The sequence below is a fragment of the Microtus ochrogaster genome, unplaced genomic scaffold (genome assembly GCF_000317375.1).
Source record: "Microtus ochrogaster isolate Prairie Vole_2 unplaced genomic scaffold, MicOch1.0 UNK18, whole genome shotgun sequence".
NCBI lineage: Eukaryota > Metazoa > Chordata > Mammalia > Rodentia > Cricetidae > Microtus > Microtus ochrogaster.
The window spans coordinates 1,740,629-1,764,938 of NW_004949116.1; the positions used below are offsets into that span (position 1 = coordinate 1,740,629).

Genomic DNA, 24,310 nt, shown 5'->3' on the forward strand with positions numbered 1-24,310 from the left:
GGTGCAGCGTGCTGGACGCCTTTCAGAGCCTAGAGGGACAGTGGGGTGCAGCGTGCTGGACACCTTCCAGAGCCTAGAGGGACAGTGGGGTGCAGTGTGCTGGACGCCTTCCAGAGCCTAGAGGAACAGTGGGGTGCAGTGTGCTGGACGCCTTCCAGAGCCTAGAGGAACAGTGGGGTGCAGCGTGCTGGACGCCTTCCAGAGCCTAGAGGGACAGAGGAGCTTCAAGCTTACTGCACTGTTTGTATTAATTTCCCCAGAATCAAAACCTTCAGAATCAAACCACTTTAGCCTATAGAAGACTTTTAAAGACTTGCCTCAGAGCTCTCCAAAGCCTTTTTGATGACAAATCAACAAAACTCCACCCCACTTTCTCTGATCATAAAAGTGTGTTTTTTTAAACTGTTACTTTTTAAATGATGTGAAACCAACAAGAAGCGGCTGCTCTCTGACTGGTCGTCTCTGGAGAAGATGACTCTGTGCTTCACCGCCTTCTGCCAGGCCTTGCAGAGATAGGCTCTGTAGTCCAGGGCCCCGTCGCCTGGAAGCTTGGAGGAAGAAGGCCCCTGTGCCGGGTCTGAGGCTTTCTGCATTAGACTTTGCGTTGTGGCGACAAGCAGCAAGCGGTACTGAGTGACGAGTCTCTCTAGGAGCTGAGAACACTTCTTCAGAGTAGATTCCTGCAGGGCCACGCTTTCTCCTCCACTGGCGCGGTCTGTCCAGTAGAAAGCCGACAGGCTATCCACTATGAGGAGGCAGAGGGAGGGATGGCCACAGAAGAGCGCCTCCAGGGAGTGCAGCGTGAGCAGTAACTGCATGCTGCTGCTGCAGTAGGCCAGGAAGAGCCTTCCCAGGCAGAGCTTGATGGCTTCCTCCGAACTCCGCGACAGCCTGTGCTCCAGAACCGTCACAAGGCGGAGCATGTCGAAGTGGTAGTCTGTATCGATAAATAAGACCTCTATTTGCAGTCCGCCCTCTGATTTTGGAAGTATACACCGGGCTGTTAAGTGATAAAGCATTTCCGTTTTTCCCCTTCCTTCTGGACCATGAAATTCGAGAATATCACCTGTGTAAAATTCAGAAACATCAGTCAAGACGCAGCAGGGCAACAGCGAGACACAGAACATGTCTCAGACCCTTACAGAGAGCTGTACCCAAGTGCAAATTAAACACCTAAATCCATCTGTTAGCGTGGATCTGCACGACAAACATAGATAAATAAGGAAATTCATACAGCATCTTTGAGAAAGGACCCAGTGTAAAAAAAAAAAGTTTTTTGGTTGGTGCTGAAGATGACATCCAGGTCCTTAGCTGTGGTAGGAAGCAGCTCTACCACTGAGCCACACCCTCAGCCCAGCAGTGAGAGTAACTGGCACCAAGAGAACACACACAGCAAGAGGGAAGCTCCTATGGGCCTGGGTGACTCAGGCCACTGCAGCCTCACTGCTTTCTGTGCTTGAGCCTGAGTTCGGGTCTCAGAGCCCACGTGACGCTGATGCAGTAGCATTCCTGTAGCGAAATGGGAGGGAGACAGAAGTCCCAGGAGCTTACAGTCCACATGGCCTGCTGTACAGAGTGCTGACGTAGAAGGTGAGGGACACAGCCGACCATGCAAAAGCATAAGGTAGAAACCTACAGCAGGCATCCCAAGCCTCTCAGGACCCTAACACTGATAGGAGACGCCACCTTAGCAGCTGTGGAATCTTGGGCATCACTGACTGGATTTGGAAGTGTCTGGCCAGTGAATAACAACTCAGGGCATGTCTGGGGAGAGTTGCTATCACGATGGGTCAATCCCTTGATGACTTCATATGATGGTGTTTAATGGGAGGGGGAAAAAGTGGTGGGAGCTAGCTGAAAAAAACAAGCCACTGATGTGTGTCTCTGGAGAATTTTTGTCCTGGCCACTTCCTGACCTCCAAAAGTGAAGAACAGTCTTTCCACGATGGTAGTACTGGGGCCAAGAACCCACTGAAACCATAAGCCAAAGTGAGTATTTCCTTCTTTAAGTTGTGTGTGTGTATGTGTATTATTCGTATATACAGGAAAAAAATTGTACATGTTTATAAGATCAGTAAAACATATGTAAACATGTTCAAACAGTATGCTTTATAAATGGGACAGTCCATGTATCTTCCCTTGAAGTTATGATCTTTGTTATGTTTGTTGTCACATACACACACACAAAGTTAGCGCCCTTATCCAGCCAAGTACAACTTGAAGCAAACAAGAAGAGGAGGCGGAGAAAAAAAAACAAAAACCCTGGAGCTTGGCACTGAACAGCTGGGGAAATCTGGATGGTTTGGCCCTGACAGCTCCTCTTGAGTAGATGCTAGGAGGAGTCAGGGCTAAGAGACTGAGGCAAGAGTCAGAGCTACAGCCTTTAGAATACGTAAGAAAAAGGCCACAGCAATCACTAGCCTAACTGTGGAGCCAACACACTGGATTTGCCGATCATAATTCCTAGTTCTGAGGACTCAGAAACTGGGCAGTGCAGAAAACAGCCTCCAGCTGCAAATGCATTAAAATGCTTCCACAGCGCAGAGCCCAAGGATCTTTCTGCACCATAAACTTCCTGTAACAGATGCTAGAAGTGGTAGTGACCTAGAACCCCGTCTAGAACCCCGTCATTGGTGTGTGCTGTGTCAGCTGAGCTCCTGTCTAGTTTTACAGCACATTAAATGTAAGTACACATTTTTTGGTAGTGACTAAACATGAGGGTATTTCTATAACATGTGATGCAAAGATATGCTACAAAGCCTTGCCCTAACACACGGTTGCTTTCCTAAGGCCTAACTTGTGAGTACAAGCACGTGTGAAATGACATGCTTACCTATGGAGTACAGGGACAGAGATCTGCTGAACCAGCAATCCCAGAGTCCTTTGGGCTGAGGGAAAGGACAGTAGACAGTGGCACAAAGTCAGACACAAAGCAGCACAGGAACCGTGAGTGTGCAGATGGCAGAAGAGAGGAGGAGTATGTTTATGTCACCCTTCTGCCTGTGCGCACTGGAGCTGCTGAGTCCTGCAGGATGTGACCCTTACATGATGACATCTGGGGCCAGCTGGACAATCAAATAACAAATCAAATTATTTCCTTGCCTTAGTCCTCAAACTATTTTTCTTTCCAGAAAACTTTCTTAGTGTCCCTTCACTTGCATTTCTACTCACCAAGCACAAATCTGGACATTGAGATTCCCAACATAACGTTCCCTTTTGAAATATTCACATTAAAAAATGAAAGCAAAACACCTTTAAGCTGGGTGTGGTGATAGACACTTTTATCCCAGCACGCCTGAGGGTCAACTTCACAGTGAATCTTAGGCCCACACTCAAACAGACAAAACCACACAGCCCTCAAACTTGTACTACTATTTCCAATCACTTTCACTCAGTAAAATGAAACATTCTGGTGGACACATGCGCACAGATATAATGGGAAAGAGCACAAAGATGGTGAAGACTAACTAGACCTCCCCACCAGGGAATGACTAACAAGCTGACATCAATCCAAACTAAACTGTTATAAATTAAGACATTAATTAATGACCAGGAAAATAGTTTTAAAATTATGAAAGAGAGTAGCAAGGGATTTAAAATAGTACAGTAGAGGAATTGGAGAGATGGCTCAGCAGTTAGGAGCACTGGATGCTCTTCCAGAGGACTCAGAACTCAGATGGTGGCTCACAACCACCTACTACTCCAGATCCAGGGAATTCAATATCCTCTCCTGGCCTCCATGGGCACAGACTTATAGGCAGGCAAGACAGGTACACATATTATATAAAATAAACAAATCTTAGAAAAAAGACAATATGCTAGACTAATCTATTTAGAACAAAACAACAGAAACCAGAAAAGGAGAATTAGTGAAACAGAAAAGGTATAAAATACAAAACAGGGAGTAAAATGGTCACAATTCATCTCATCTCATCCGTAGTTACACTAACTTAAGTGAATTAAATATTCAGTCAAAAGCTGAGAGGCAAAATGGAAGAAAAAGTCAGGATCCAGATGAGAGCATTCAACAATGGACACACTTCATAAACCAAGCAGCAAGTAAAAGAAAAGGACAGACACTGTGTAAAGAGCAGTCCAGTGCTTTCCCCACCACCATCCTTCTTCTTGAGACAGCATCAGATAGCCAGGTAGTTTTGAACTCTCTATGAAGCTAAGGCTAGCCTTGAACTCCTGATCCCAGTAGTTGGGATTAGAGGTGTGCACCACCACAAGGCTGAAATGGTTGCAGTAATACCACACACAATGAACTTTTAATCCCAGCACTCGGGAGGCAGAGGCAGGCGGATCTCTGTGAGTTCGAGACCTGCCTGGTCTACAGAGCTAGTTCCAGGACAGGCTCCAAAGCCGCAGAGAAACCCTGTCTCGAAAAACCAAAAAAAAAAAAAATAATAATAATAAATAAAAAAAATAAAACAAGAGTTATTATTTGGAATAGTGTGTGCATGCAAGTATGTGTAGGCTAAAAATATATGAAATAAACTAGATGTGTTGGTTTTTTGTAATCTCTGAGTGATGAATGTTGAGGCATTTGAGGACAACTACAAGTTCAAGGTCAGCCTGGGCTACTTAGTAAATTCCAGATCTTGCAAAGCTGCAGCTCTGTATCTGTTTAAGTGCTTTTAATACCCCAGGTAAGAAAAATCATGTGGTTTGTCTTAGTCCACCTAGTCTATCAGTCTTAATTTTTTTTCAAATTATATGTATATGTGTAGGAATGTGTAGTGAGAGTAAGAGCCTAGGGGAGCCAGAAGTGTCAGCCAGAAGTCCCCTAGCTGAGGGGGTTACGAACTGCCTGATGTGGGTGCTGGGAACCAAACTCTGGCTCCCTGGAAGAGCAGACCAAACTCTTGACTGATAAGCTATCTCTAGTCCTGGTTCTTAGGTTTCATCCACATGTGTGTGAAAGGGTTTCACTGTATGCATATACTGCTTTCTTGTTTATTTGTGTGTAAGTCTGGAAGTCTCACTTTGTAGCCAGGCTAGCCTCAAACCTACGGTGACACCTGCTCAGCCGTCAGTCTGGGATTACCCTTTCAACCCCTGATGGACATTTGTTTGCTTTTTGAAGATGTGGCATCATCGTTCCACTAACTTCTGTGGAAGCTCTACACTGTCCTCAGTATCGATTGTACCTTTTCCCGTCTTAGCAGAGATACATGATAATTTTGCTTTCCTCACAGTCTTGCCAACACTTAGTTCTTTGCATTTGTTTTAAATAATGTCATCCTAATGTATGAGGTATAAAGGACACATTTTATAATGATGAATGAGTCAGTCAGCAATAAGACATAAACAATAATAAACTTTTGTATGCATAATACTCAAAGCCTAAGCCCAGGAAGCCAATAGATGGAACTGAAGGGAGAATTAGGTAACGGCCAGATGTTAATAGCTACTCTAGAAACAGAACAGCTGCAAACAAGTGCAGCAAGGAAGCAGAAGTTAGCACTAAGAGCCAGAACCAAGAGTCATCTAGAGAGCGCCTGGACCAGGCACAGGAGAACACACAACCACAGTGCACATGGAGTAATAAACCACTGGTCAGACCACAGCACAAGCCTCAGTATATTTAAAAGGTCTTGAATCAAGGAAGCATGCATTTCTAACCAGAAAAGAATGAAAACAAACTAATGACAAACTAGAGATCTTCTTGTTTATTTTTTGAGACAGGATCTTGCTACACACAATAAACTAGCTTCAAACTTTGAACTTCCTGCTTCAATCTCCCAAATGCTGGGACCACCTGGCTGTACGTCTTTCTGACCTTGGAATAGGGACTAAGAGTCTTGTGCACGACACTAAAATAGGAACAACAGAAGAGACACTAAAATCTCAAGTTAACCATGCCGTGCCTCAAGGGAGATCAACATAGTCCAGACAATGGGTGGACAGACACAGTGCAGCTTCATCTACTGGATATGCATCTTCTACCTAAAACATGTAAAAGCCACTACAATGCGGTAATGAAAGGGAACTTGGTTTTAAAATCAGCAAATATCTGACATTTCTTCTAAAAGGGCGGGCAAACTGTGAGTGAGCTCAGGTGGAGGCAAGCAACTTAGCCAGCCCCCAGGGAGGGGCAAAGAAGCACAGCAGGGTGTCACTCTGAACTGACCAGGTTGCTATAGCCACAAAGACATATTGATAATTAGTCCTAGGACGTGGGGGATTAGGAACAGATGCTTCACTGAAGGTCGCAGGTAAAACGTGAAGCTATTTTAGAAATCACTTTGGCTATTTTTTCAAAGATGAAGCATTGCCTTATAAGCTAACAATCTCCTCTCTATGTGCTATTTAAAAGAACCCAAACCCTATCTATCCACAGAAAAACTTGTGAATAAAATCATGGCAGAACCGTTCAAAGCTTCCAAAATTCAGAAGCAAGCGATAGTGCAGTCTCACAGTGGGACTATGCAGTAACAGAACTGGCTACTGAACTGGAGTCATGCTCAGTAGTTAAGAGTACTTGCTGCTTTTGCAAAGGGTGTGGGTTCCATTCACAGCACCCACATCACAGTTCACAGGCATTTGTAACTCAAGTTCTAGGGAATCTACACCCTCTTCTGATCTTGGCAGGGACCAAGCACCCACGTGCACACAGATGTACACATTGGCAAAACAATCATATGCATAAAATAAACCTTAAAGGGGGAGGGGGTGTGCTACTGATACATGACAAAGACAGACGTGAAGGGCCACCTTAATTACACAAGACTGCCAGAAAGGGCAAGTCCACAGAGAAAGCTGGCTGTGGTGACCCAGGGCTGACTATCAGTACAGATGGGTTTCTTTCTGGGGTGACAGTTAAAAAAACTGTGAGGCTATATATATTAAAGACAACTCGATTATTGTGGAGACTCAAAATGTGAGCCCATTCCATCTTGGCTGAAGGTCAGAGAGTTTGAGCTTATTTTTGTTCTTTCAAAGTTGTCCGCAAAGGTGTGGCTACAAAACAAACTATCCTGACCTAGGGTGTGCTTACTTGGAGTTTTGGATGTTAAGATGGTCCAGACAGGTAGATCGGCTCCACCATGACCAAAGGCCAGAGAATTCAAGCATACTCTGCTCCTTCTTTTGAAATAGGAGTTGTTTTTTAAAATATTTATTTATTATGCATACTGTGTTCTGTCTGCATGCATGCCTGCAGGCCAGAAGGGGACACCAGATCTCATTACAGATGGTTGTGAGCCACCATGTGGTTGCTGGGAATTGAACTCAGGACCTCCGAAAGAGCAGCCAGTGCTCCTAACCTCTTAACCGCTGAGCCATCTCTCCAGCCGGAAATAGGAGGTTTGATTTAGGGAGTGGCTACCTGCAGGATACTTGGTCTAGGCTGGGTTCACTGCCCCAAACATCAAATACTTTTCTCAATAACTAGCGGCTTAATGTCTCAAGTAAATGACTGAGCAGACGACTGTTCTGGTTGTCCTTTGGGCCGTGTGTCCACGTGTCTTTTTGTCTTCTTCCCCCTTTCGTACTGGGGTATAAAACTGTGTGGAAATTAAGCAAGGGCAAACTCAGAACTTACAACTCGGGAATTCCGCAGTGAGGATCTGCCGAGTTGCCCTCCCGGCACTATCCCGTGTCTCTGTTCCCCTACCTAACACTTCTAATCCTCACACCCCCACCCTGGAATGTACGAACACACCACGGCTAGGATCACGGCAGAAGTCACGTCAAAAAGTGGCTCACAATCAATTAGACACCCAAATTCTATGCATTACGCTGTAACTAAGCTCAAGCACTCAAGGTTCCCTGTAAACTTTCCTGCTTTTTCCCGCTGGAGAAACATTAAGAGAACAACTGGGAATCTCAGGACTCTTGCAGCTCTGCAAACGTCTAATGAGAAAGAACGAAAACTAGGCCAGGCAGAATTCCCATGAATACCGTGTGCTGAAAGAGGCCAGTGTGTGTGCTGAAGATGATATCCTTGACAGACAGGAGGGCCTGGAGCTACCACCTGTGCTGGTGCCCTTCCTCTACGACTAGGTGTATGAATGCAGGTGCCCATGAGATCGTGTGCAAACTGGCCCCACAGAACTTCCTCCCACAGGCTTTCCCGCTAAGCGCTGTGTTTTACCATGCACTGGTGAGTCTTCATCAGCGAACAGGTTGGGTTCGAGTTCTTTCAAGGAGCTCCTTCCTTCAAGTCGGGCAAGGAGCTTCCAAAAGAAGAGAAGGAAAAGTCATTACTTAAAAGGATACAACATCCTAGAAATACATATTTATGTAAATTTTAAAAATCTACGATCGTAATTTGAAGATTTAGAGGAAAATACTAACAGGGGAATATAATTTAGGAGAAGCACTATGTTTACGTTTAAAGACTTCATATTTATGTGTGTTTCTATGCCACGTGTAAACAGGTGCTCCAGGCCAGGGGAGGGGTTGGCGTTAACAGTGGGGTAAGTACCAGTGTGGGTGCTGCAAACCTAACGGGGCCTCTGCTGGAGCAGCAACATTTACCTCAGAGCCATGTCTGCAGTCCCTGGTATGTAGCTGGCTTGGGACTTGCTGTAGACATATAGTTGGCCTAAAAAGCTCACAGAGACCCCCCCTGCTCTCTGTCTCCCAAGTGCTGGTGTTAAAGGTACATGCCACCATTCCTAGGTCTGTTCATTTATTTTTAAAATATTTAATTTTTAATTTATATATCAGATCTACTATGCAAAATAAGTCTGACCCCTCAAAGGAATAAACAACAACTGCAGGGTATAAGACAAGCTACTTACCATTGGTGTATTGGACAGCAACAGTTTTTGTACTTATACCAGTTAGTTATACAGTGGTCTGATTTAATTTGCCTCATTTTATCATTTTGTCTTTCCCCAAAGGGGGAAGGCAGAGGAAAGGTTCCCTAAAGAGCGCTAGACTTAGCTGTATTTAAAAGTAAGTAGGAGTCCAAGTACCCGGGCCACAGGTGGTGCAGCAGGCACAAGAGGGTGCAGCCAAAATGCATGAAGAGCATGGCTGCAGGCAGAGTAAACGCTGATTTGAGCTGCAAGAGCTTGCTGCATGAAACAGGGGGCTTCTCGATTGGGGTAGAACCACCAAGGACATATACCTCTGGGCATATCTATGAGGGTGTTCCAGTGAGGTTCAACTCAAGAGGAAAGAACCTCCGTGAATGTGTGCAGTGCCATCACAGGCCAGGGTACTAGACAGGAAGAAGGAAAGTAAGCTGAGCTGTAGGGTCCTAGTTTCCCTTCTGCTGCTGTGATAAAACACTGACAAATGCAGCTTAGAGAAGGAAAGGATTTACCTGGCTTATACTTCCAGTCACGGCTCATCACAGAGAGAAGCCAGGCCTACAAAAGCAGACACCAGAACCAGAAACCATGGAGGAACACTGCTTGTTGCTCTCTGCCTCAAGTTCAGCCAGCTTTCTTAAACAGCCCATGGCCAGCACCTAGACAGCCACAGCCAGCCCATGGGGCAGTCTGATCTAGGCAATTCCTCAGCTGATTCTAGGCTGTGTCACACTGACATAGCTAACAAAAGCAAACACTTGCATCTTCCCTTAGTTCCTGGCCAAGGATGAGTTGTGACCAAACCCCTGCTGTCATGAGCTTCCCACCACGATGAACTTAAAGTGAACTCTTAAGCTGTTTTTGCTGGGTATCTGGTTGCAGAAAAGAGAAAAGCAACTAATACAGAAAACAAGGGTGTGTGTGGGGGGGGGGGGGGTTGCTGTGATGAGCCTGACCGGGAGGGGGCAGTTCTCAGGCCTCTGGAATTGGTTTGCAGGAGGAATGGGAAAGAGTTTTGAGCTATGGGCAGAACAGCTCTAGAAAGCTGCATGCGGAGCTTGACGGGACATCCCGGTGGGAGTCTGGAAGACCAGACTGAAGAGAGAAATGCAGACAGTGAAGGCCCACTTCCCACTGGAAATGGAGCTAGATCGTTCAAGCTACATTCTAGTAAAAAATCTGGCTGCATTTCGAACTTGGTGAGCCTGAATATAAAAGTATGTATTTGTTTGGTGGCAGAAATCTCAAGATGGGGGAACATTTAGGCCATGCCCTGGTTACAGGCATACAAACCGCGAGAGTAACGGTGCCTGACGCTATAGGTACCGAAAGCTGTGGAGAAGAGCACTGTGTGGCAGGTTTGGAGGTCGTTATGTGAAGCTGTGATGATGAAGTCTAAGTTTCAGTAGAAACCTCAAAAGATGCAGGACCGTGAAACATCCCCTACGAAAATCTATAGCATGGAGCGGCTCATGAGAGGAAGCTATGTGTGCTGCCGGCCAGAGCTGAAATGCAGGGGTATTCCCAAGTCCTTTGGAGCTGTGGGAACCTGACAGTCAGCCCTACACTCATGACACAGAATGAACGACTCTATCCCAGCCATTAGACCTGGGTAATAATTCACACAGGTCCCCTGTGAGGACTAAAGAAACCCTTAAGGGCCGGTGACCTTTAGCTCTGGAACACCTGGGAGGGCCCAGTGGCCTGCAGGTGAGATAGGAATAGGGTAAAGGGCTGGGAGGCACTGACAGCTGCCTCTGCTTCTGTGACTCCTGCTGGTCACTCAGGAAAGGGATGGCCTTTTGTTACTACATAGTGGGAAAGCAAGAAACAGTGAGGGAAGTAAAGCAATGTTCTTGCCCACTGTAGTTTCTATGCAGAGCTGTAATGCACACCTTTCTAATGTTAAAACCCCACCTTAACCCCATTGCAACACAGCATGCTGTCCTTCTGCTAGCAGGAAGAATAAATTCATTTAATCTGGGCTGGAGAGACGGGTCAGAGGTTAAGAACACTGGCCGTTGCTCTTCCAGAGGCCCTGAGATCAATTCCCAGCAACCATATCTTGGCTTACAACCATCTGTAATGAGATCTGGTGCCCTCTTCTGGCCTGTAAGCAGACGTATAGGCAGAACACTGTATACACAATAAATAAATCTGTAAAAGAAATTCATTTAATCTAAATTTGAATTGTGCCTTAGTCTTTGTTTTGTCTCAGTGGATTCAAACATCACAACAGAAACCCAAGTCCACCCAGAGTGCCAGGCGCTAGATACGGAGCTGCAGGATTTAACATTTGCAGGGCTAGGCTTCAGTCTTGTTTCGGTTGATCTTTCCCCGTACTCCCATTCCTCATTCCTCTCTTTTGTCATGGGAATGTTCACTCTATGCCTTGTATATTAGAAATATGTTGCTTGATATTTGATTTTATGGGGAGTGGGTGTCAGAATTAAGAGACTGCCTTAAGTCTCAAAAGAGACATTAGCCTTTGAACAGTGTTGCTGCTGTTAAAGATTCTGATCTTTATAAAATTCTGATACTGGAATAAATGCTGATTTGTACTGTGAGATGGCCCTAAGGCACTGGGGACCTGTTGTGGAATATTAGTTTAAGATGCGTTACACTCATTTATGCTGTGGAATATTTGTTTATGAGGTAAAGATATGTTGCATTCTTTTATGTTGCATTTGTTTAACTCTGTGAAGCTGTATTACTTTGCCTGCCTAAAACACCTGACTGGTCTAATTAAGAGCTGAACAGTCAATAGCTAGGCAGGAGAGAGGAATAGGTGGGGCTGGCAGGCAGAGAAAATAAATAGGAGGACAAATCTAGGCTAGAGAAAAGTGAGAGTGGGCAGGAAAGGGAGGAGCAAGAGAAGGACAGGAAGAAGAGTAAGAAGGAAAGAAGGATATTTAGAAAAAAGAAAGGTAAAAAGCCCAGAGGCAAAATATAGTAGTTAAAGAGAAATGGGATAATTTAAGTTAGAAAAGCTGGCTAGAAACAAGGCAAGCTAAGGCTGGGCATTCATAAGTAAGAATAAGTCTCCATGGATTTGTGAGCTGGGTGGCGGGCCCCCAAAGAGTAAAAACAACAGTAAACCAGGAGCAGATTGCTTTCACCTGAACGTAAAATGTTCCCCACTCCCATGAACTCATGTTTCTCGACACTTCATCCACAGTTGGGGATGAACCTCAACTGAGGTGAGGCCTGGCTGGAAGAAGTGGGTCACTGGGATTGGACTTTAAGGTTTCTTGTCCTCTGGTACCTGTTCTGCCAAAATATGAGTGAACACCCCTGCCAAAGTGAGACTTCCTGCTGCCATGCCTTTCTCTGCACGGCAGACTGTACCCTTAAACTGTAAGCTGAAACACACTCTTTCTTAAGTTGTTTATCAGTGGTTACAACAATGAGAAAAGTCACTAATCCACATCTGAGTAGACAAAACAAAAGGTCTGACCCTATGCAGCAAGAAGCAGTCTCCAGCAGTTAAAGACAGACACCTAGGACTGCAGAACCAGAAAGCCCGGCCACTTCTGCAAACTTGAGATTTCTCCTCCATTAAGTGAGGAAAGCAAAAAAATACTTCCTTGTGAGCGACAGAGTAACTATGATGCAAGTATGAGCTTATCGTGGTCATTTCAACACATCACCCTGGCGGCTACCACGTAGAGAAGGCTGGGCTCTCTCATACTCCCCTAAACAGCTAACAGAAAGCAGAATCAATGATTTAAATGTCAATGAGGGAAATGGAATCAAAGCCAGTTTTCAAATTATTAGGAATAATATTTGACATTCTTGGCTACCATGGGCACTGGTACACATGTATGGTGCATGTACTCACGTGCGCACACACACACACACACACACACACACACACACACACACACACACAAACAAACAAAAATTAAAAACAAAACAAAAACCTAACCTTCATGGCTAGCAAGATGGCTCAGTTGGTAGCCGCGCGTCACCAGGCTGAAGATCAGTATGTGCCATGCTTTGTCACTATTACCATAACAGCTACTGTCTGTGTTTACTGTGCTAGCAGAGTCTGTGTGTCCTTTAACTGACACAGCGATCTCATTTATTGTTATTCCATTTTTTATATGAGAAAACTTATAAATTCCAGAACTAGGATTTAGTCAAAATCACTTTGGTCTCTAAAACTTAGAATTCTCTACTCTGCCATACAACCTTGGAGTCACTGCCAAGGGCTGAGATGTATGCACAGGCGCTAAGCTGAGTTTCTGAACCTATTAAATGGGGGTCAAGTCAATCCTGCTGAGACAACTGCTTTTTCCTTTTTTCAGGCATCTTCACAGCTGAAACAAACACTGAACCTTTCTAGTAACGGCACCATTCCTGCAGCAGTACCCTCTGTAGCAGGACAGCACTCCCTGTACAGATGCCCATTTTAAGTGGCTTATAGGCTGTGGTCTGGCCAGCCCAACAATGGTTGCCCCTGACAGAAAGGCCAAGAGTCTGGTAAGTTGTTCAGTCCATGAAGCTGGATGTCTCAGTTGGTCTTCAATATACGTCAGAACCTCAAAGAAGTAGGTTCTAATCCCAATAAAGGAATGCCTTAGTAACAGAACAGAAGAACTTGCCAATGGGAATGAAGGCAAGCAGGGAAAACGCAAGAAGCTTCCTTCTTTCACGCCCTTTTATGTGGGCTGCCAGCAGAAAATGTGGCCCAGATTTAGGGTAGGTCTTCCCACCTCAAAAGGTTCAATTAAGAAAAATTTCCCACAGGTGTGCGTTTTAGTTGATTCTAGATATAATCTAGATGACAACCAAGATTAGCCATAGCAGGCCATACTTTGTCAACCTGACACACAATCACATCCATGTCATCCTTAATATCCAAATGAAAAATAATAACTAGGTCATAATTCTACCTAGCATGATATAACTATCCCATGCACAACTGCAAACATATTATATATTTTAGAATAGATGACAATGTCCCCTGATAAATGTTTTAGTCTTTTAGTGCTTCATAAAATAAACGATAACCACTATTGTCTCAATTGATGTCACATTATTTGAAATAGAGGAGAGAAAAGACAACTATTATTTAACGCAAGTGTATATATGCATAAACACGTTCTCAGCGGTTAAGAGCACTGATTGCTCTTCTAGATAAACCCAGGTTCAATTCTCAGCACCCACATGGCAGCTCACAACTGTCTGAAAATCCAGTTCCAGGAGATCTGACACCTTCACACCAATGCACATAAAATAAAGATAAATAAATCATAAAATTAAAAAAAAAGAAACACTCATGCCAATTACAATGTATGTACGTGTCTGCAAATAGTCTCACGCCTTAGCTGGCACTTATCTCTATTTCCTCTGCTACCCATCCTGTATTTCTTTCACCCTCAGCAAGCTCCTGGAAAATCTGGGTAGGAGTGGTGGGCGAGGTCAACCAGCACATCTTAACTGGCAAGTTCCAGGTCCCAGGGGCAGACCTGGTCTCAAAAAACAAGGTAAACAGCTCCTGTCCAACAAGACCAGAAGCCACCCTCTTCCATCCACATAAACATGGAAAGAAATGGAGGGAAGGAAGAAAGGCGGCTGGGATGGGCAGTGGGCAAAGGTGGGAAGCAGTTGCCCTGATTGTATATGATCAGTGTGGAAGTTTGGCTTTATCACAGATACTAAAATCAGAGGATGTGCTGGCTAAGTTTTGTCACCCTGACACAGGCTAGAATCATCTGGGGAAAGGAAACCTCAATTAAGAAATCTTATCACTAGACTAGCCTGTAGGCAAGCCTGTGGGGAGCATTTTTAAATTAGTGATTGAGTGGGAGGACCACTGTACCACCCCTGGGCAGCTGGTCCTGGGTGCTGTAAGAAAGCAGGCTGGGCTAGCCAATAAGCAGCACTCCTTCATGGCCGGTGCTTTTCCTGCTGACTTCCCTGCATGAGGGGCTACAAGCTGTAAGATGAAGTAACCCTTTCCTCCCCAAGTTGCTTTTGGTCCAGGAATAACTAAGACAGAAGACTAGAGCTAGGCATGGTGGCCCATGTCTACAGTTTCTAACACTTGGGAGGTTTAGGTTGGCGGAGCTCAAGTTTCTAGTTCTGTGTGGACAATACAGCAAAAATCCATCCCAAAAAATTTAAATTTAATGTAATAAAATCAGAAGACTAATTCTTTCCACATGTGAAATTAGACTCCTCAGTCACTTCCAAAATTCAATTGTCCTTCAGGGCATAGACCCAGGCTTGGATCTTGAACAAAGCATTTGTCTATATTACACAGAAAGACAACTGTTACTCCAATATAATATGATTAAATCCCAGGGTTCTAAATTTATTCCCAGCAGGGCTGCTGTTTTATAATTACCTTTTAAAAGCAATCATTCTATAAGAGGAAGAGGAAAGACAAATCCATGAAAGTCAAGAAAAACTAAGATATGCCTTATACATGCTTCTAGAGGCAATTTATAGACTAACATTTAAACTTAATAAATCAGCATTTCATTAGGTATATGATTAGGCTTTAATTGGGAAAGGTACTCAGAGATGGCTCAGCGAGTGAAGTGCTCGCTGTGCAACCGTGAGGACTGCGATGCAGACCCCCAGACCTATGTAAAGCGAGGCAGGTGCAGGAGTGCACATATGTAACATCTAGGGGTGGCAGGTGGGTGGGTAGGGACCAGACGATCCCTGTAGTTTGCTGGTCTGTCAGTCTAATTGGCCTCTGCATGCAGTATGGAATATGTACACGTACAAACAAACACACAGATTTTGTTAGGAAGTTAACCAGACTATGCTTTAAATTTTCAGCTAGAAAGAAATGTCTATAAGATCCAAAAAGAGGGGGCTGGAGAGATGGCTCAGTGGTTAAGAGCACTGGCTGCTCTTCCAAAGGTCCTGAGTTCAATTCTCAGCAACCACATGGTGGCTCACAACCATCTGTAATGAGATCTGGTGCCCTCTTCAGGCCTGCAGGCACATGTGCAAGCAGAATACTGTATACATGGTAGATAAGTAAATCTTAAAAAATAAAAAAATAAAAAAATCCGAAAAGAGCTGGGAAAGTATGGTATTGACTTTTTAAAACCCCACGGCTGACACTGAGTATGCTAGGTGTGTGCTGGTTGGTTCTTTGTTAATTTGACACAATCTAGGATCATCTGGGAAGAGACTTCAATAGAGAAAATATGTCTATCGGATTGGCCTTAGACAAATCTGTGGGGCATTTTCTTGGTTAATGGATAATGAGGAAGGGCCCAGGCCATTGTGGTGCTAACCCCAGCCACAGGTCATCCTAGGAGGTCGTCTTCCATGGCCTCTGCTCTGGTTCCTGCCTTGCCTTCCCTCAATGATGTGCTGTAATTGCCAAGTGTAAGCCAAACAAACCCTTTCTTTCCCAATTGCTTTGTCATCGCGTTTTATCACAGCAAATAGAAGAACAAGACACTAGGCCGCACTGTCTGCCTACACTGAGCCTTTCTGGTGTGACAGGGATAGACACTGTTCCTCCATCTTGTATTCTTGCTGAAGCCATTCCAGGTTTGACTAGAATCTGATCTCCTTGATGGAAAACAACCCAACTCTGTTCTAGGAACCAAAGGTCAGGATGTCCTCGCTGAGTTATCTTAGCCTTTGTTAAAACTGCTTGCTCATGAGGAAAAAAGCTGGAGGGGTCCAGCTAACTGTTCACCTTAGTTGCCTGTTTGCTCAGGAACACCACCCCTCCCCTCTTTCTCTCCTCCCAACTCTACCCTCCTTGCCCGCTAGTTAACGGTGTGTAGCTTCTGTTAAAATTTCTCACTTCAAATTACTTACTCTGTGAAACCCGCCTGCAGCCACTAAGGGACAAGCCTCGATGAGGTCTCTGCCCTTAAAAACAAACCATATTCTGGACACTCCTAGGTGCGCCCGCAACACCTGGGTGTGGTCCCAGACAGCAGGACTAAAGACTTTCAGTTGGTTATAAACTGTCTGAGTGTCCGTCTCTGGTAGGCTACCAGTATCAAAAGGAACTTGGAACTTTTTTTTTTTTTATCACATTGATTTAAGTGTGCACATTCACGCACATGCAGGTAAGACATGACGCATGTGTTAAGGTCTTTTACCATGTTGGTCCTAGGGTTCAAAGTCGGGTTGTAAGGCTTCAGGGGAAGCCCTTTGCCCAAGAAGGCGCTTGCCAGATTCTACCCTCTTTTTTTTGAGACAGGGTCTCATGTAAGGCATGCTGGCCTCCACCTCACTCTGTAACAGGACAGCCTTGAACTCTTGCCTGGTTGTACATGGACTGGAGACCAGAGCCAGAGCCTGGGCATAGGGCAGCACTCTGCCGGTCAGTGAGCCACAGCAGCAGCAGCTCTGCAGGGACTTTCAGCGGAGGTATTGTTTTGATACATTCTCCCATCCTCTTTATATTAGTTACTTGTCTCAACTGCTGAGACGAGAACACCTGACAAAAGTCAGCATAAGGAGGAGGGAGGTCTATTTTGTCTTGCAGTTCCAGGAGACACAGACCATCATGGCAGAGCGGCATAGCGGCTATGGCATGGCATCCAGTCAGGAGTACTGGTGGTGCTCAGCTCACTTTCTCACTTTCTCCTTTGTATTCAGTGTGATGATTCTAAAGCCCATCAAGCTGACAATTAGATAAACCTTCATATAACTTTTTTTTTTCCAGTAAGAAAAAAAATGCAGAAACCAAGCATGGTGGTACACGTCTATAATCCCAGTACTCAGGAGGCAGTGGCATCATGAGTTCAAAGATATTTTAGCTACACAGTTCACAGTCAGGCTGGACTACATGAGACCCTGACTCAAAACAACAACGACAAAAAGAAGTGCAAAAAGAAATGGCCATAGGAGCAGCCTGGTAGAATCCTTTCCTCTTTGTTTTAAAAAAAGTGTATTTTAGCAGGTGGTGGTGGTGCATGGCTTTGATCCCAGCACTCAGAAGGCAGAGACAAGTGGATCTCTGAATTAGAGGACAGCCTGGTCTACAGAGCGAGATTCAAGACAGCCAAGGTAACACAGAGAAACCCTGTCTCCATAAAAACAAAACAAAAACAAACAAACAAACAAAAAAGTGTATTTCAGGGGCTGGAGCAATGACTCAATGGTTAAGAGAACTTGTAAACTCAACGAAAAAAACCAGCATCTCATAAGATGCTGAAAAAAGCCTTTGACAAAATTCCAACACTACTTCATGATAAAAGTCTTGGAGAGATCAGGGATACAATGAATACACCTAAACATAATAAAAGCAATATACAACAAGCTGACATCAACATCAAATAATTGTAAAGACAAAGCAATTCCACTAAAATCAGAAACAAGAAAAGTCTGCGCAGTCTTTCCATATCTATTCAAGTTGAAGTTCTAGCTAGAGCAATAGGACACAAGGGGAGATCAAGAGGATACAAACTGGAAAGGAAGAATTCAAAGTATTGCTATTAGCTGATGACATGAGAGTATACATAAGCAGCCCAAAAAAAATGCACCAGGAAACTCCTGCCGCTGATAAACACTTTAGCAAAGTGGCTGGATACAAGCTTAACTTAAAAAAAAAAAAAAAATCAGTAGCCCTCCTATATATAAACAATAAACAGGTCAAAAAAAATCAGAGAAACAACACCCTTTACAATAGCCACAAAGAATATAAAATATCTTGGGGTGACTCTAACCAAGCAAATGAAAGGCTTGTATGACAAGAACTTCAAGTCTTTTTAGAAAGAAACTGAGAATAGCAGAAGATGAAAAGATCTCCCACGTTCATAGATTGGTAGAATTAACACAGGAAAAATAGCAATCTTACCAAAAGCAATTTCAGTGTCAAGTAATCTCCATCAAAATTCCAACACAACTTTTTACAGACCTCGAAAGAACAAGACTCAACTTCATATGAAAACAACAACAAAACCCAGAATAGCTACAACAATCTTGTACAATAAAAAAACTTCTTGAAGCTTTACCATCCCTGACTTCAAGCTCTACTACAGAGCTATAATAATAAGAACAACATGGTATTGGCATAAAAACAGACAGGTGGATCAGCAGAATTGATTCAAAGACCCAGACATAAATTCGCACACCTATGGACACCCAAGTTTTGACAAAGAAGCCAAAATTATACAATAGAAAAAAGAAAGTGTCTTCAACAAATGGTGCTGGCATAATTGGATGTAGGCATGGAGAAGAATGCACATAGATCCATATCCATCACCCCGTACAAACTCGAGTCCAAGTGCATCAAAGACCTCAACATAAATCCAGTTACACTGAACTTGAGAGAAAAGTGGGAAATAATAGCCTTGATCACACGGCACAGGAGACATTTTTTTTTTAAACATACCAATTCCGGTTCCCCTTCCCTCTTCTCCTCCCATTCCCCAATCCCTTTTCAGGAGACAACTTCTTTACTAGAACACTAGCACAGATACTAAAACTGATAATTAATAAATGGGATCTCATGAAATTAAAAAGCTTCTGTAAGGCAAAGGACACTGTCAATAGGACAAAATGGCAGCATACATAATGGGAAAAGATCTTCACCATCCTCACATCCAATAGAGGGCTGATTTCCAAAATACATAAAAAACTCAAGACATCATGTCTAGACATCAAAAAACCAAATAATCAAATTTTAAAATGGGGTACAGATCTAAACAGAAAATTCTTAAAAAGAATCTCAAATCTTCAAAAAACAGAGAAACACTTAAAAGACATGTTCAACATCCTTAGCCATCAGGGAAACACAAATCAAAATAATGCTGAGATTCTTGTACCTCTCAGAATGGCTAAGATCTAAAACACAAATGACAGCTTACGCTGGAGAGGATGTGGAGCAAGGGGAACATTCAACCACTGCTGGTGGAAGTGCAAACTTTGGAAATCAGTATGGTGGTTTCTCAGAAAATTGGAAATCAATCTACCTCAAGACCCAGAGATACTATTCTTGGGTCTATACCCAAAGGATGCTCAATCATATCACAAGGACACTTGCTCAACTATGTTCATACAGCTTTATTTGCAACAGCCAAAACCTGAAAACAACTTAGATGTTCCTCCACTGATGAATGGATAAAGAAAATGTGGTACATTTACACAATGGAGTACTACTCAGTGGTTAAAAAAAATGACATCATGAGATTTGAAGGCAACTGGATTGAAGTAAAAAAAAAAAAATCATCTTTATGGAGTTAACCCAGACCAGAAAAACAAGCAAGGTATGTACTCACTTATAAGTGGACATTAGCTGTAAAATAAGGATAACCATGCTATGATCCACAGACCCAGAGAGGCTAGGTAAATAGGAGGGCATAAGGGTGGACGCATGGATCTCCCCAGGAAGCAGAAATAGAAGAGATCTCATGGTGGACTGGGGGTGGGAGGGGATGGAAACAGGAGGGACTGGGTTGAGGGAGTGGCTGGATGGGGTGGGGAGAGAAACCTGGTGCCAGGAAAACTTCCAGGAATCTACAAGGATGACCCCAGCTAAGACTGTCAGCAATAGTGGATACATACCCTGAACTGGCCATTTTATGACCCCAGCTAAGACTCCTAGCAACAGTTGGATATGTAGCCTGAATTGGTCATCTTCTGTAATCAGATTGGTGACTACCCTAATTGTCATCAGAGAGCCCTTCATCCAGTAACTGTTGGAGCATTAGGCCAAGCTGGAGGACTGCACAAGCCAGGGGGGTCAAAGACATCACAAGAAACCCCACAGAATCAACTTTCTGAACAGAAACAGAGGAGGAGCAGATTGGTGGGGGAGGGGAGGAGTGGGGAGGCAATGGGAAGAAAGGTAGGGAAAACAGGATGTAAAATAAATAATATATCTATTTTTTTAAAAAAAGGAGTACTTGTTGCTTTTGCAAAGGGCCCAGGTTCAATTACTATCCAAATGGCAATTCACAACTGCCTGTAACTTATTTCCAGGGAATCTGATGATCCTTCTGAGCTCCGTGGGCCCAGGCACAGATGTGGTACACTCATAAGCATGAGACAAAGCATTCAAATTAATAAAATAAAAAACTTAAAGTTTATGTCTGTGATTACACAAAACTAATTATACTTAAGTAAATGCTATTTGTCTTTGTTGATATTTGTCGCTGGCAAAGGAGGGCTATCTTGTAGCTTTTTTTTTCCCCCTATGAAAACCAGCAGGGGCTGGAGAGATGGCTCAGAGGTTAAGAGCATTGCCCGCTCTTCCAAAGGTCCTGAGTTCAATTCCTAGCAACCACATGGTGGCTCACAACCATCTGTAATGGGGTCTGGTGCCCTCTTCTGGCCTGCAGGCATACATACAGACAGAATATTGTATACTAAATAAATAAATAAATATTTTTTAAGAAAGAAAATCAGCAATTGCTATCAATATTTATAGTGTTTACTATGCAGGGCTATGAAATGCCTGGAGGGGGAACTGGGAGAGAAGCGGGAAACAGTGTCTTTGTTGGTGTCCTTTCCTGTGTCCGTGAGTGCACCCCTCCTTACCCTGGGAGACACATCCTTCACTATCTCTTAGAGCACGCTTCCCAACATTCTCTGTGTTCCAACTCTATAGAGACACTGGCTGTTTCCTAAAGCAGTGGTTCTCAGCCTTCCTAATGCTGCAACCCTTTAAGACAGCTCCTCATGTTGTGGTAACCCCCAACCTTAAAATTATTTGTTACTACTTCATAACCATAATTCTTCTACTATTATGAATTATAATGTAAATACCTTTGATTTTGGAGATAGAGGTTTGCCAAAAGGGTCACAACCCACAGGTTGAGAACCCCAGCCCTAAATGTTGCCCTTGGTAGATTCAGACCATGCCTGAGCTACTCCCTCTGCTTAGACTTGTCACCTCCTCCTCCTCCTTCTCAGCAAACTACTTCAGATGGTCCTTAAAACGCCAGTTCAGGGGTTGAAAATTGTAGCTCTGGTGGTAGAGCCATTGCCTAGTATTCATGAATTCCTGGGTTCCATCCCTGGCAGGGCATAACCTAGTATACTCTCGGAAATCCCAGCATTTGGGAGGCAGGAGGATCAGAAGTTGAAGGTTAGGGGCTGGAGAGATGGCTCTAAAGTTAAGAATAGGTACTGCTCTTACAGAGAGCATGAGTTTGGTTCAGGTGACTCAATTGATCTCACACCTTTTTCTGGCTTCCAATGCATCTGCACATACCAACCGACAGACATACACACATATACATAATTTATATAAATAAACAAAAGAAGTTTAATGTTCTCAGTTGCACAGCAAGTTCAAGGCCAAGAATGAGCTATGTAGATCCTGTCTGAAAACATCTAAGTATCTCCTCCTATAGTTTGTCTTACAGACCCGCTTTTGGTTGGCATGCTTTTACCATCTACTGTACCTTTTAATACAGCTTCGATTATTATTGTTTATTTGAGAGAGTCTCACTAGCCCCGTAGCTGGCCTGGAATTATCTAAACCAGGCTACCTTCGAACTCATGGAAATCTGCCTGCCTCTGCTTCTCTAGTGCTGGGATTAAAGGTGAGCGCCACCACGCTGGTCCACTTTTTATTGTTTCTTACTCCTAACTCTTAGCTACACAGTACTTGAGCCATTAACACCCATAGTTAATAGTTCTATTCCTGAATGAAATGGCTTGCGAGGCTCTAGAGAGACAGACCACAAATGTATTCTGGGAGAGCGAGGGTCCGATGCCACAGGCAGATTAGAGAGGTGAAACAAGATACCTAAACATCACCTATCCCAGAAAACGTCTACAGATGCTCAGCTAGCGGCCCGCCCTTTCCCCAGCGAGGCAGCACAGTGCGCCATGGAGAGTGTCGCCGCATCCCCACGGTGGCCCTGGACGCCGGGTGACTTCCCCTAGTGATGCGCCGCCCTCCTACAGCCCCGCCGTTCTCACCTCCGTCCCGGATTCGGCTTTGAGAAAGTCGCTACACATCGCCCCTCCAGCTCCTCAGACTCAACTTTGCCGCCAGCAAAGCCATTTGGCAATAGCCAGTCAGACCAGCGAGCCCCGTACGCGCATGCGCTCTGTGAGGGCGGGGGGCGGGGCGCGAGCGTGCGCAATAAGGCTGCTCCGCCCTCTCGGTGACGGCAGTCTCATGCGCCGCCTCTTTCTCTTCGGGCTCCTTGGAGACCCTGAGTCTGTTAGTTCTTTCCTTTTCTTTTCTGTTATTAAGCTCGACCCGTCTTTATTAGGCAAATTTAACAACATGTACTTGATTTTTAAGTTGTGTTTTGGTTGTGAAGCCCTGGCTGTCCAGGAACTCGCTCTGTAGACAAGATGGCCACAAACTCAGACCCACCTGCCTCTGCCTCCCGAGTGCTGGGATTAGGATTAAAGATGAGCCACTACCGGCGCCTACTTGTTTTTAAGAAACTATTAAAGTAAATCTTCCAGTCATGATGGTGCACGCTTGTGATGTTAGCACTGGGGAGGCTGAGGCAGAATCATCTAGAGTTAAGGTTAGTCTGGGCTTTGAGAAACAACAGCAAACAATTAGAGGAGAAAGCTCACTGATTTGGGCTGTTGGTGCGCCAGTGGCCCCAACAATTCTTGAGAACATGGGATGGTCGCTTGAGCCCCAGAGACCAACCTGGGCGGCACAGAGGACGCATACTAAAAAGAAAATAACGTTACTGAGCAAGCAAGCTCTTTTTTGTCTGTTCTTGAGGCACAAGCCTCTGGCTGGGTGTGTTATTTGTAGGTAGTTGAGGGGAATGGGACAGAAATGTATGTTGAAAAGAACTGTGGAAATATACCGAGCCTATGAATGTATCAAGCTCTTGGTTTGATTAGTTTATTTGCTTTTTCTAAATAAATAAAAATACTAGAAATACGGGCCAGTACCATGCCTGTATGTGGTTCTGGATATCAAAATCGCTAGTTAAGCATTCTTAAGCATTCTTCAATTGAACTATATTCCTCGGTCCATTTTGTTAAGCTCTTGAGCCGAGGAGGGAGTAGAGAGTAGAGTAATTTTAGCACTATTGGCTGTCAAATGCCCACTGCCTAAATACATATAGAATGTTTATACTTGGTATATCTACAAACACACATCTAATATACACAGTACACACTTACATAATGAATGTACAAGACAGACTATTTTCCACACATCAGATCTGTGCTAGGAATGGAGTTTACAACCTATTAGGTCAGTTACTAAAACTTCCCTGAAAATTCACTTTCCACCAGATGTGTAGGTTGTTTCCTTGTGAAAAAAGTGTGATGTTGTGTCTGTCTCTTGCCATACTCTTGAAGCAGTGTAATCAAGAGCTAATGCTCTGTACTGGCTAGTTTTATGTCAACTTGACACAAACCAGAGTTATCTTAAAGGAAGGGACCTAAATTGAGAAAATGTCTCCATAAGATCGGACTGTAGAGCATTTCTTAATTAACGGTTGAAGGGGGAAGCCCAGTCCACTGTGGGTGGTACCATCCTTGGGCTGGTGTGTACGTGTCCGTACTACCACATGTACTATGGTCCTGTAGCGCCTATACTACATGTACTATGGTACTATGCCTGTAGCTTACTGCCTGCACTAGGGACCACTTGTAAGCCA

The 24,310-nt window shown here is 44.1% G+C and overlaps 1 protein-coding gene across 1 annotated transcript; it reads right to left on the reverse strand.

Annotated features, from left to right (window-relative positions):
* Positions 1-6: 6 nt before the first annotated feature.
* Xrcc2 (X-ray repair cross complementing 2) lies at positions 7-22,740 on the reverse strand. Its single transcript, XM_005367448.2, has 3 exons — positions 22,644-22,740; positions 8,102-8,183; positions 7-1,066 (listed from the first exon to the last, which is right to left on the reverse strand). Exons 1-3 carry the CDS (start codon positions 22,680-22,682, stop codon positions 351-353), a joined length of 837 nt encoding a protein of 278 aa, XP_005367505.1. The 5' UTR covers positions 22,683-22,740; the 3' UTR covers positions 7-350.
* Positions 22,741-24,310: the final 1,570 nt, after the last annotated feature.

What these genes read in the sequence shown, in the direction of transcription:
- Xrcc2 (XM_005367448.2), bottom strand. Translation starts at nt 22,682, where the DNA reads ATGTGTAGCGACTTTCTCAAAGCCGAATCCGGGACGGAG. An exon ending in AAGCCGAATCCGGGACGGAG is followed by an intron (nt 8,184 to 22,643) that starts GTGAGAACGGCG and finishes TTCTTTTGGAAG; the next exon opens with CTCCTTGCCCGACTTGAAGG. An exon ending in TGAAGACTCACCAGTGCATG is followed by an intron (nt 1,067 to 8,101) that starts GTAAAACACAGC and finishes AATTTTACACAG; the next exon opens with GTGATATTCTCGAATTTCAT.